The sequence below is a fragment of the Rosa chinensis genome, chromosome 2, assembly GCF_002994745.2.
Source record: "Rosa chinensis cultivar Old Blush chromosome 2, RchiOBHm-V2, whole genome shotgun sequence".
Taxonomy (NCBI): domain Eukaryota; kingdom Viridiplantae; phylum Streptophyta; class Magnoliopsida; order Rosales; family Rosaceae; genus Rosa; species Rosa chinensis.
The window spans coordinates 10,003,835-10,016,090 of NC_037089.1; the positions used below are offsets into that span (position 1 = coordinate 10,003,835).

The window sequence follows — 12,256 nt, forward strand, 5'->3', positions numbered from 1 at the left end:
AATTTCGGAGATAAGAAGAAAAGGAAGCATAATTGGAGATAAGAAATGATGGATTTTGGAGATAAGGAAGCACTTTCGGCTCCTTTATTTCTTCAATTATATCTCCATCAAGAACTCAGATTTTGACCATGACTTATTCATAACAAATGTTCCACTATGAGTGTAGATCATTTTAGTAAAATTTCAGAGCTTTTGGTATAGTGGTTGGGCCGGAAACGCTGCTGGACCTCTTACAGGTCCAGTTTTCCAGTTTTGCTTCTGCAGAAATTGGACTGATTGTTTGAAGGCCTTCCACTCAAAAATAGCTCTGGAACTCTTCATAAGAAATGATCCTTGGGCTTTCTAGATTTAATCTGGAAATTTTTAGCTCATTTGGATTTCATTTGATTAGTCTTCCACCCCTCATTCCTTGTTTAGCTCGGTTTCTCCTAGCCGAAGTACGAAAATGTGCTAAAGTTGACTTTTCATGCTTCCATGCTTCCATAGTAGGCTTTATTTAGCCTATAAATATATATTTAGATAGGCCTCATCAAAAAGCCCGCGGATCAAGTGGGCCGATGGAGGCCCGCCGGCCCGCAGGGCTTTTGGCCCGGCCCGGCCGGTCAAAAAACCCGCAAAAGCCCGCCTTGGTGGGCCGATGGAGGCCCGCAAAAACCCGGCCCGGCCCGTAAAAGCCCGCAAAATATTATATATATATATATATCTGTGTGTGTGTGTGTTTATATATATATATATATATATATATATGTATATGTGTGTGTGTGTGTGTGTTATATATATAGATATACCTATATGTGTGTGTGTGTTTATAAATATATATATATATATATAGACACATATAGATATATATTCGTGTGTGTGTTTATATAGATATATATATATATATATATATATCAATATATCATATATGTGTGTGTGTGTTTATATATATATATATATAGAGAGAGAGAGAGAGATATAGATATACAGATCCTATCCAGAGCGGAGCTCCGCTTTGAAAATTAACGTGTGAAGTTCAAGTTTTGGGTCACTTTTCGGTCGCATATCCACATCTCGACCGTTCAGTTTTTAGGTACTAGTGTATAGATCGTCTCTGCAAATTTTCAGCCAAAATGATGATCGTTAAGGCATTGATAACTGCCTTAAAGCTAGTACGGTTCAGGTTGACAGATTCAGTCCGTCCATTGGTTTAAGCGAGTTAGATACCTTAACGATCATCAATTTGGTTGAAAATTTGCAGAGATGATCTATACACTAGTACCTAAAAACTGAACGGTCGAGATGTGGATATGCGACCGAAAAGTGACCCAAAACTCTAACTTCACACGTTAATTTCAAAGCGGAGCTCCACTCTGGATCGGATCTGTATAGATATATATATAGATATATATATATATAGATATATATATATATATAGATATATATATATATGTGTGTGTGTGTGTGTGTGTTTATATATATAGATATACATATATATATATATATATTAATATATATGTGTGTGTATATAGAGAGAGAGAGATATATATATATATATATATATATAGAGAGAGAGAGAGAGAGATATATATATATATATATGTGTGTGTGTGTGTGTGTGTGTGTGCGCGTGGAAGTTCTTATACTATTATACTTCTATATAAAATATGTGCATATATATATTCTACATATCGGTTGACCAATCCGATTGGATTCGAAAATATGGTGAAATTGGCTAAATTTTTTACCACACTCATAATTTATTGTAATAAACTCATCCAACGGTCGGTTTTTCCATTTTCTTTGAATTGATAGGGGTTACTCTTTGGAGTGTATGATATATAAATATAGGTTTATAAGAGTAACTACGTTTGACCTAGTTGATCGAATTCGAAACGAGAACCAAATTGGCTGAATTTTCTACAACCACCATAAAACATCACAATCTCTCCATCGAGCGGTTGGTTTCTCCGAATTCATTTTCTACTTCATGGTTGCTTTAGAATGAACCTAAACAATTTAAATGCAATGTATAAGTCATACAACTTTAGGAATAAAATTGGTATAGACCAATGTGTTTGTAATTAAAATTAATTTTTTTTATCTTATATCCACGCATATCCATTGATGGAATATATACAAACGTGATGTGAAAAAATAAGCACGTTTCGCAGTTGTCACGGCATCGGTCAACCAATAAAACATATAAGTGACTACGGTTGACCAATCCGATCGGATTCGAAAATATGGTGAAATTGGCTAATTTTTTTACCACACTCATAATTTATTGTAATAAACTCATCCAACGGTCGGTTTTTCCATTTTTTTTGAATTGATAGGGGTTGCTCTTTGGAGTGTATGATATATAAATATAGATTTATATGAGTAACTACGTTTGATCTAGTTGATCGAATTCGAAACGATAACCAAATTGGCTGGATTTTCTACAATCACCATAAAACATTACAATCTCTCCATCGAGCGGTTGGTTTCTCCGAATTCATTTTCTACTTCATGGTTGCTTTAGAATGAACCTAAATAATTTAAATGCAATGTATAAGTCATACAACTTTAGGAATAAAATTGGTATAGACCAATATGTTTGTAATTAAAATTAATTTTTTTTATCTTATGTCCACGCACATCCATTGATGGAATATATACAAATGTGATGTGAAAAAATAAGCACGTTTCGCGGTTGTCACGGCATCGGTCAACCAATAAAATATATAAGTGACTACGGTTGACCAATCCGATCGGATTCAAAAATATGGTGAAATTGGCTAAATTTTTTACCACACTCATAATTTATTGTAATAAACTCATCCAACGGTCAGTTTTTCCATTTTCTTTGAATTGATAGGGGTTGCTCTTTGGAGTGTATGATATATAAATATAGGTTTATAAGAGTAACTATGTTTGACCTAGTTGATCGAATTCGAAACGTGAACCAAATTGGCTGGATTTTCTACAACCACCATAAAACATTACAATCTCTCCATCAAGCGGTTGGTTTCTCCGAATTCATTTTCCACTTCATGGTTGCTTTAGAATGAACTTAAACAATTTAAATGCAATGTATAAGTCATATAACTTTAGGAATAAAATTGGTATAGTTCAATGTGTTTGTAATTAAAATTAAATTTTTTTTTTATCTTATGTCCACGCACATCCATCGATGGAATATATACAAACGTGATGTGAAAAAATAAGCACGTTTCGCGGTTACCACGCCATCGGTCAACCAATAAAACATATAAGTGACTACGGTTGACCAATCCGATCGGATTCAAAAATATGGTGAAATTGGCTAAATTTTTTACCACACTCATAATTTATTGTAATAAACTCATCCAACGGTCGGTTTCTCATTTTCTTTGAATTGCTATATGTAGCTCTTTGGAGTGTATGATGTATAAATATCAATTTATAAAAAATTAGTGTCTTTAAAAATTTATTTATCAACAAATTAGTATGTATATATAAATATAGATTTTTTTTGGTACAATATAGTTATATAGATTGTTATCTTTGGTTGTATTTGATCATTATCCATTGAATTTCCAAAGCTTGATTAAAAAAAAAAAAACTTGTGTCTTTAAATATTTATTTATAAAAAAAGCCCGCAAGGCCAGGCCCGAAAAAGCCCGCAAGGCCTGCTTTATATGGACAGGCTTGGATCCTTTGATTTTTAATAAAGCCCGGCCCGCAATTATTTAAAAATATAGCAAGGCCCGGCCCGTTGACGACCCCTATATTTAGAATTTGTCGACAATATATAGCTTGAGCCACTGACATTGGCTCAATTTCTCCAAGACGTGCCTTGTCAGGCCAAAATGCTCATTTTTGGTCCAAACACCGATAACACTACTCGAAACCCGCACAAAATAAAGTGGGTTGAACCCGCAAAATTAAAAAGTGGGCCGGCCGTGGGTTAACCCGCCATGATCCATTTAATAAATGGGTCGGCCATGGGTCAACACGCCAACATGAAGTGAACCCGTATAACCCAATTATGCTGTACTTCTTCTTGAAATTTTGGACGTTAGGAGTATTTGATCATAGGATTAAACAATTTGAAATATTTTTCTTTATAATTATTGGATTTAATTATTTATGAATTATATATAATTATTTATATTCTTCGTCTTGTGGAGTTTTGGACGTTAGGAGTATTTGATCATAGGATTAAACAATTTGAAATATTTTTCTTTATAATTATTGGATTTAATTATTTATGAATTATATATAATTATTGAAATTTTGGACGTTAGGAGTATTTGATCATAGGATTAAACAATTTGAAATATTTTTCTTTATAATTATTGGATTTAATTATTTATGAATTATATATAATTATTTATATTCTTCGTCTTGTGGAGTTTTTAGAGAATTTAATCAATTTATGCATTTTTTTTAGTTAAATGGGTCGCATTGTTAACCTTTAAATGATTTATTTTGTCTAACACTACACGACCTATTTATTAAATGAGTTAAGCGGGTTGGAAATGGGTAACCCGTTTAATAAATAGGTTGGGTTTGAGTTTAAATTTTTGACATGATTATTAAATGGGTTGGGTTTGAGTTTGTCTTTTGCGACACGACAAATACCTTCACCCGACACGACCCATTGACAGCCCTAATCTCAAGGGTACCTGAGCATGGCACCAACGTCCCCTCCCATGGTGACGTTGTGGCTAGGCCCACGGTTCCTGCCAAGAAGCGTGGGAGGCCCATAGGTTCAATGGATTCTTGCCCAATAAAGAAAGCGAGTTTGGCACAAAATAATTCATTAATCATCTGTACCTACATACGCTAGAACGAGCATAATTAGCTATAATGAGCCACTCTCATCATACCGCCGGAGGTACCGAATCTCACCAAGGGGATGACCTGTGAGGTCACGGTCAGGCGGGCTACCGCTCGTGCCCCGGACCGCCCCCAGATCACCGCTGACGCACCGCGACGCGCCGCGTCAAGATAGCATCAGAAGCCCCTGACGCTGGGAATCGAAGCACAGCAGTCCCACATCGGAAACAAGAAGAAGATCAACTCCTTCCTCTCCTATAAAAGGTCCTCTCCTCTCTCCTCATTAATTACGCAATTACTACTCATTTATTGTTATGCTGCGCATACAGTGACTGACTTAGGCATCGGAGAAGTGAAGACCGCCCAACGCGGTCTCCCTCTGACGCCCTGTCTATCGTGTTGCAATAACAGGAATCACCTAATCCTAGGAATAGCGGTCCGCCCACCTGACCCGCGTTAAGCAAGGAATCGGCTACCGCCGGACTTGAGCATTAACATCATCGATGTGAATAATCCATCTCATGAGAATATTCCGAATTATAGTTATGTCCAAGAGACATCATTGTGGGACACTCCAATAACATAACCAATTCCAGAGAATAGAGAGATCTCCATGAATTACACTAGTGTACATGAGATGATGGATAGAAATTCTATTGCTATTGATGATGCATTTGCATATCATGTTGCAAAAGGAATTATTGAATATGATGATATCGAACCTCGCTCTGTCGAAGAATGTCAACGAAAAGCGGATTGACCTAAATGAAAAGATGCAATCCTGGCTGAATTAGATTCGCTAGCAAAGAGACAGGTATTTGGGCATATAACGTAGACACCCCCAGCTGTAAAACCTGTTGGCCATAAATGGGTCTTTGTTAGAAAGTGTAATGAGAAAAATGAGGTGGTTAGATATAAAGCCCGCCTCGTGGCTCAAAGTTTCTCACAACGCCCTGGAATCGACTATGAGGAGATATATTATCCCGTAATTGACGTTATAATGCTCTATGGGGATCTAGATTCAGAGATATATGTGAAGGTTCCAAATAGACTTCAATTACCCAAATCAAGTGGCTCTAAACCACGGAGCGCGTTTTCAATAAGATTAAAACGCTCACTATATGGATTAAAACAATCCGGACGGATGTGGTATACCCGTCTAAGTGACTACTTGATTGGGAAGGGATATATTGACAATAAAATATGCCCATGCTTGTCCATTAAAAGAATAAGTTCCGGATTTGCAATTATAGCAGTTTATGTTGATGACATGAACGTAATTGGAACTCTAGATGAGTTCAAGGAAACTGCTAAATATTTGAAATCCGAATTGAGATGAAAGATCTTAGGAAAACACGGTTTTGTCTCAGTTTAGAACTCGAGCACCGTGGAATTTTGATTCATCTGTCTGCATATACTCAGAAAATTCTAAGGCGCATTAATGAAGATAAAGCAAAGCCTGTGAGTACTCCCATGATTGGCAGTAGTATTGAGCCCGGAAAAGATCCGTTTTGTCCAAAGGATGAGGACAAAGAATTATTAGAGGCCGAAGTGCCCTATTTAAGTGCAATAGGCCCATTATTGTACTTAGCTCAATGCACAAGACCAGACATTTCATTTGCAGTTAATTTGTTAGCTTGACATAGCTCTACGCCAACACGCCGCCATTGGATTGGTGTAAAGACAATTTTTGATACCTAAGAGGTACGATTGATATGAGCCTATTTTATCCCTACCGAGAGAAAAATAATGACAAAAAATTGAGATTGGACCCCAAGAGGCAAGGCGCCGCCGTCCATTGCATGACCGCCGACCATGCCACCGCCGCCATCCAAGGTGGCTGGCGTTCTACTCCTCCCCTCCATCAAAATGACAATGATGTTTTGATGGGTTTTGCTGATGCAGGGTACCTCTCTGACCCTCACAAATGTCGCTCCCAAACAGGTTATATTTTTACCTTGGGAAGCACTACGATATCATGGAGGTCTATGAAACAGACCCTTGTTGCTACTTCTTCAAATCATGCAGAGATTATTGCTCTACATGAAGCTGTGCGTGAATACATATGGCTAAGGTCTATAATTAGACATATTCGAGTAAGTTGTGATTTGAAGTCTACCACAGATGAACCTACATGCATCTATGAGGATAATGCAACTTGTATTGAGCAAATGAAGTTAGATTTCATTATAGGCGACAACACCAAGCATATATCGCCTAAGTTCTTTTATAATCAGCAACAACAATCACTTCTAAAGATTGAAGTGAATCAAATCCGATCAGAGGATAATGTAGCAAAATTATTCACTAAGTCGTTAGCTAAATCTACCTTCGAGAAACATTTGAAGAGCATCGGATTGAGAAAGTTATCCGAACTCCCACGATTGTAGCAATCAGGGGGAGTTATGATATCTACATGTTCGATCTCGAACTCAAGGACGTGTTGTACTCTTTTTCTCCTCCTCAAGCTTGTTTTTGTCCCACAAGGTTTTTCACTTGAGCAAGGTTTTTAACGAGGCAACGGATGAAGCGTCACCACCAAGTTTGAAGCGGCACAAGGGGGAGTGTTGAAGGAAATCGACTTAAGTGTGCCTAATCAAACTATGATTAGTTCCATGATTGTAATAGAAGAGAATGTTCTAAAATTCCTAGTCTTATTCGGAATAGTTTTCCTTGTAACATTAGAACATGTACTTTGTAATCCCTATATAAAGGGCTTTTATTCTCCATAATGAAACACACAATTCTCTCATCAATCTCTCTCAATTCTCTCATCAATCTCTCTCAATTCTCATATTCTTAAACAAATTTGTCATTATGCAACAGATGTGATAACCATATACTCGTTGGTTATTTCTTTTTCTTTTTTTTTGTTGAACAATCATCAATTACAATTCATAATCTAAATACATACAATAGTTTGTTTAACTAATTTTCGTGTTCGTTAGTTACGCTTTCTTCTTGTATTTATCATTTGTTTTCTCTTCCGATTGTTTTGTTGGTGGAGTTTTGGGTTTTATGTTCCCTCCTCTTTTTTGTACTTTTCTTTTCTTTTCTTTAAAATAAAATTCAATAGGAGGTGAGCCATCTAGACTTTTCCTCATTTAAAAAAAAACTAATTGAATGTACAAGACACCATATGCACATGAAGCATTTTCGCGTAATATTAAAATTATAAAACAATATGCACCAAACTGAAAAACCACATGGTTTGCGTTAAACTTCCCTCAATTTCTGTACATGTTACTAGGCGTGGACGCACAACCAACGTTTAGGGGGGAGGGGGTGTATGCAACTGTGCAACGTTGAGAAATGTAGAGCGTACTAGACCACCAATTTTCCGGTCTTTTCATTGCTTTTGTAACTTTGCAGTCTCTGTGTATGTCTGGCTTTTTCATGCTTTCGGTTTCTCAATTTCCTGCCAAACTAACCAGTCACTTTCTTCTAAACTCTTCTTCTTCTTCTCAGGCTCATAATTTTTCGTGTTCTTCTCCATTATCTTCCATTTATTGCGATCACTCTTTTTCTTCATTTTAAATAATTACATTCTTTTTGTGGCCAAGTAGCTTCGCTAACTGTTATAAATAGGCCTCAACTCTCTTACTTCATGGGGTCGCGAATTCTGGTCTATCAGATTGTAAAGGTAAGTCCTTTATCGTATTTAGTTATACGAAGTTGCTTATGTCATTGATTGTGATGCTTGCTTCTTCATGAATATGTTCTGCTAAAAAAACTGAGGAAGGAAAAAGAAAAAGTGTCAAACTTTGAATTTTTCTGGTTATTGGAATCCGAAATTGGCTTTGACTTCTGAATTAAGTTCACTAATTTAATTATATTTTCTGGCTTTGTTGATGTGGGTTTCTGTTTTTATGTACAAAGGACAAGACTTTTAACTTGAATTTCTTAGGTATTTGTTGATTTAATTAGCACCAACTTAAGTATCAACTTCCTAGAATTTGCCTATTTAGTGTTAATTTTTATGGTGAATGTCAATTTTCTTGAACATTACTAACAGAATTAGACTTGAGGTTCTTTTGGAATGATTGTTCTTGGTTATCCTCTCTGGTGTTTGACGAAGTGCGCTTCATTTAGTAAAGTTTTCTTTGTTTGCGGACTTTCTGTGTGCTTTTTGTCCTTTATATTCTTTTGGACCTATTCTTAGTATTTTGAATTCCTTGGCTTTATTCTGTAGTATCTCTGTATCTATGACCATGGAGCTTGTCAAGCTTACCTGTAGTGTAGACTGAGGTTTTGTTCCTCTTGAACAGGGTCATCTTGGATTTAGTTGGTTAGCTTCTGCTCTTGGTCATACGATGGACGAACAAAGTCTTGTTGCTGCAAACCCAAGCCATGGGGGTTTCACTTCCTTTCTGAGGAAATGCTTGTTTAGTGTAATGTCTGTTGGCCCCATTCCTGCTCACATCGCGTTCATCATGGATGGGAACCGAAGGTATGCAAAGAGACGGAACTTACCAGTTGGGGAAGGACACAAAGCTGGATACTGGTCTCTCATGTCCCTTCTTAGGTACTGCTGGGAAATGGGAGTGAAGTATGTAACTGTCTATGCCTTCAGCATTGACAATTTCAAGAGACCGCCGGACGAGGTGCAAATTCTAATGGACCTTTTGCAGGAGAAGATTGAAGGCTTGCTTGACAAAAGGAATTATCTGAACCAAGCTGGTGTTAGGGTATGCTTCATTGGTAACTTGAAGCTTCTGAGCGAGCCTGTCAGGGTTGCTGCTGAAAATGCAATGAAGGCGACTGCCAATAACTCCAATGCTACGCTTTTGATCTGCGTGGCCTATACTTCGACTGATGAGATTGTCCACGCTGTGGAAGAATCCTGCAAGGAGAAAATGAATGAAATTCAAGTACCTAATGGAAGAAAGGTTAGCAATGGTGTGATTCATGGAGTCAAAGAGGGAGGGAAGGTTAATGGTGTGACTGAGACTGATGTTCACAAATCCTGCAACAACAATTTCGATGGAGAATTAGGTACTGGTGCAGTTTCCAATGGTAAGATCGAAAGAGTTGAAAAGGTGAAAAAGGAAAATGGAACAGTTCGTCATGTAGTTGCAAGCAATTGTCTTGTTGAAGAAGTTGAAGAGAGTGGGGAGCAGCAGCAGAAAATACCTCGAGTAAAGCTGGTTGATGTTGAGAAGCACATGTACATGGCAGTGGCACCTGATCCCGACATTCTGATCCGAACTTCTGGCGAGACCCGGTTGAGCAACTTCCTTCTTTGGCAAAGTAGTAACTGCCCATTGTACTCCCCGGCTGCGCTGTGGCCAGACCTGGGTTTATGGCAATTGGTTTGGGCAGTTCTGAACTTCCAGCGCAACCACTACTATTTGGAGAAGAAAAAGAAGCAGGCATAACATTCTCAATGCCACTGTGCTCCTCCATAGATCCACAGGATCATGATTAAATTCCGGGATGGGCTGTATTGTCAACCTAAATTTATGGCCTAATATGCATGCTATGTATTATGTTGTTTCTGTTGTTTTTACATATCTATACATCCTAAATAACCATCTTAGTTTCTGTTGCCAAGTTCATAATGTATGTGACTTTGCCTCCAATTTGGTTATTCAAGCTGTCTGTCAATTTGGCTAAGAGGCGTGATAATGCAATAGTAAGCTTGTGCACTTCAACTTGAATTGGTCGATGATCGATTTAGCATCTCTGAGGATCAAGCCCCATGTTGCTAGTAAAAAATGTCCATGCCAATAAGGCAATAATCAAAGCTTCGTATTTGGCATGGTTTTTTTTTGTGCGCTAGAACTCTAATTGGAACTCAAATCGGAAAGCTTGTGCTTCAGATGCTCAACCACTGTCTCAGTTGGGCTGAGCCGCTGAGGCTTGGGTACTTGACCCATCATCTGCAAAGAAATTTGGGTACCACAACCAAAACCTATTTTCCTTCAATTTTTATTATTACTGCAGAATGTGGCTCCTAATAGTCATCAAAGACAACCCTACATGCTGAAAATTTTTTCTTCTTCAATTGTCTTTGATCAAAAATATGGTCCCCAAATGCCATTACCATTCTATAGTACTCCATATCCATTCAGTTTTTCCTGTACAATGAATTCCCCAAATTCATCGAAAACATATAAAAGAGGCACAACGCGACCATGAATACAGCAAGACGAGATATTGAGACAAAAATATAGCCTCCTTTCACAGATATTGTAACCAACAACTGTTAATAGTCCTAGAGTTTAACAGCCATATAATCAACTTTAGCAGCTGAGATATAATCCCTGTTCTGCCCCACTCAGAAGAACAAAGACAGAAAGGACTTCAGCAGAAGAATGGACTTACTTTACTTTATTATTGTGATCACTTGGTTACAATTCATGTCGGCCTACAGCTTTTTGAAAATGAAGTAACAACCGCATCAACTTTTCTTTTATAAACATGAGCACTTTTTTCCGATAATCAACCTAACCTCTCTCTGGATGGTCAAGATCAAAGCCCCAAAGTCTGGTTAACGAGTACATTCGATGACAGATGGTATCATGTTTGACGAAGTAAAACCTTTCATATTGAGACAAAAATGCTGGAAAAGAACGCCCCTGGTACAAGGCAATAGGATTTGGCTATTACTAGATAGCAAACAGATTGATACGAAACAATAACAGAGACTAAAATTAAGTGGTCTAAGTTCATTGGCACATTGGTAGCCATCAATTTTCATCCACTATATTAACAGTCAAGTCTCCACCCACCAACTACAATTGATACTATAAAGATTGCTAAACCTTAACTAGACTATCTATCCCATTATGGCTCTCTCTGTGGTTCATGTTCTACTTCTTGCCCTCCTCTTAGCTAAAGCCACCTCTACCTCTCACCACCACCACCACCACCACCACCATCATCATCACCACGAAAAACTCAAGTCCCTCCACTTTGCACTCTTTCAACATGAGACCATTAACAAAACCGGATACATTGTAGTTAATGGTGTAGCCGGAACGGCTGTTAGTCAAACCACAACGCCTTTCGGCACCCTGTTTGCTTTCCAGGATCCGATGACTGTCACAGCCAATCGATCTTCAAAGGTAGCTGGGATAGCTCAAGGAACTTCCATCACTTCCAGCTTGGATGGGCTTGAGAGCATTTCAATTGCTAAGATAACCTTGCGGTTGAAGCACTACAGTGGTTCGATTTCCATTGTTGGTGGCACACATAATATCAAGCCTGCTGATCATCCTGTTGTCGGAGGCACCGGTGATTTCAAGCTTGTGCAGGGCTATGTGACATCATCTCCGGTCAATCTCATGGGCTTAACTGTTACCTACAAGATTGCATTCCACCTTTACTGGCCTCCATATGCAACTCAAGCTTCTTAATCCTAGAGGTCATTCAGTATAGTGTTTATTTGTATCTGCACTTTTGCAGTTTTGCTGTAACATTTTAAGACTTGAATATGAAAAATCTTAGGTGAGTGACTAGATCA

The 12,256-nt window shown here is 37.8% G+C and overlaps 2 protein-coding genes across 3 annotated transcripts; both read left to right on the top strand.

Moving 5' to 3' along the window:
- The first annotated feature begins 8,071 nt into the window (after positions 1-8,071).
- On the top strand, positions 8,072-10,383 carry LOC112187978 (dehydrodolichyl diphosphate synthase CPT3). Of its 2 annotated transcripts, none has more exons than XM_040515579.1 (3): positions 8,072-8,102; positions 8,377-8,431; positions 9,057-10,383. In XM_040515579.1, coding segments are annotated over exons 1-3 (1,167 nt in total). In that variant the 5' UTR covers positions 8,072-8,100; the 3' UTR covers positions 10,167-10,383. The 2 variants fall into 2 exon arrangements, with proteins under 2 accessions (XP_040371513.1, XP_024182730.1); XM_024326962.2 differs by lacking the exon at positions 8,072-8,102 and adding an exon at positions 8,149-8,167.
- Positions 10,384-11,544: 1,161 nt separating this feature from the next.
- LOC112187813 (dirigent protein 23) lies at positions 11,545-12,251 on the top strand. Its single transcript, XM_024326759.2, has one exon. The coding sequence runs from the start codon at positions 11,580-11,582 to the stop codon at positions 12,147-12,149; it is 570 nt and encodes a 189-aa protein (XP_024182527.1). The 5' UTR covers positions 11,545-11,579; the 3' UTR covers positions 12,150-12,251.
- Positions 12,252-12,256: the final 5 nt, after the last annotated feature.

Excerpts from the sequence above, each read along its gene's own strand:
- LOC112187978 (XM_040515579.1), top strand. Across the intron at positions 8,432-9,056 it reads TGGTCTATCAGATTGTAAAG|GGTCATCTTGGATTTAGTTG; the intron begins GTAAGTCCTTTA and ends CCTCTTGAACAG.
- LOC112187813 (XM_024326759.2), top strand. The coding sequence starts at position 11,580 with ATGGCTCTCTCTGTGGTTCATGTTCTACTTCTTGCCCTCCTCTTAGCT.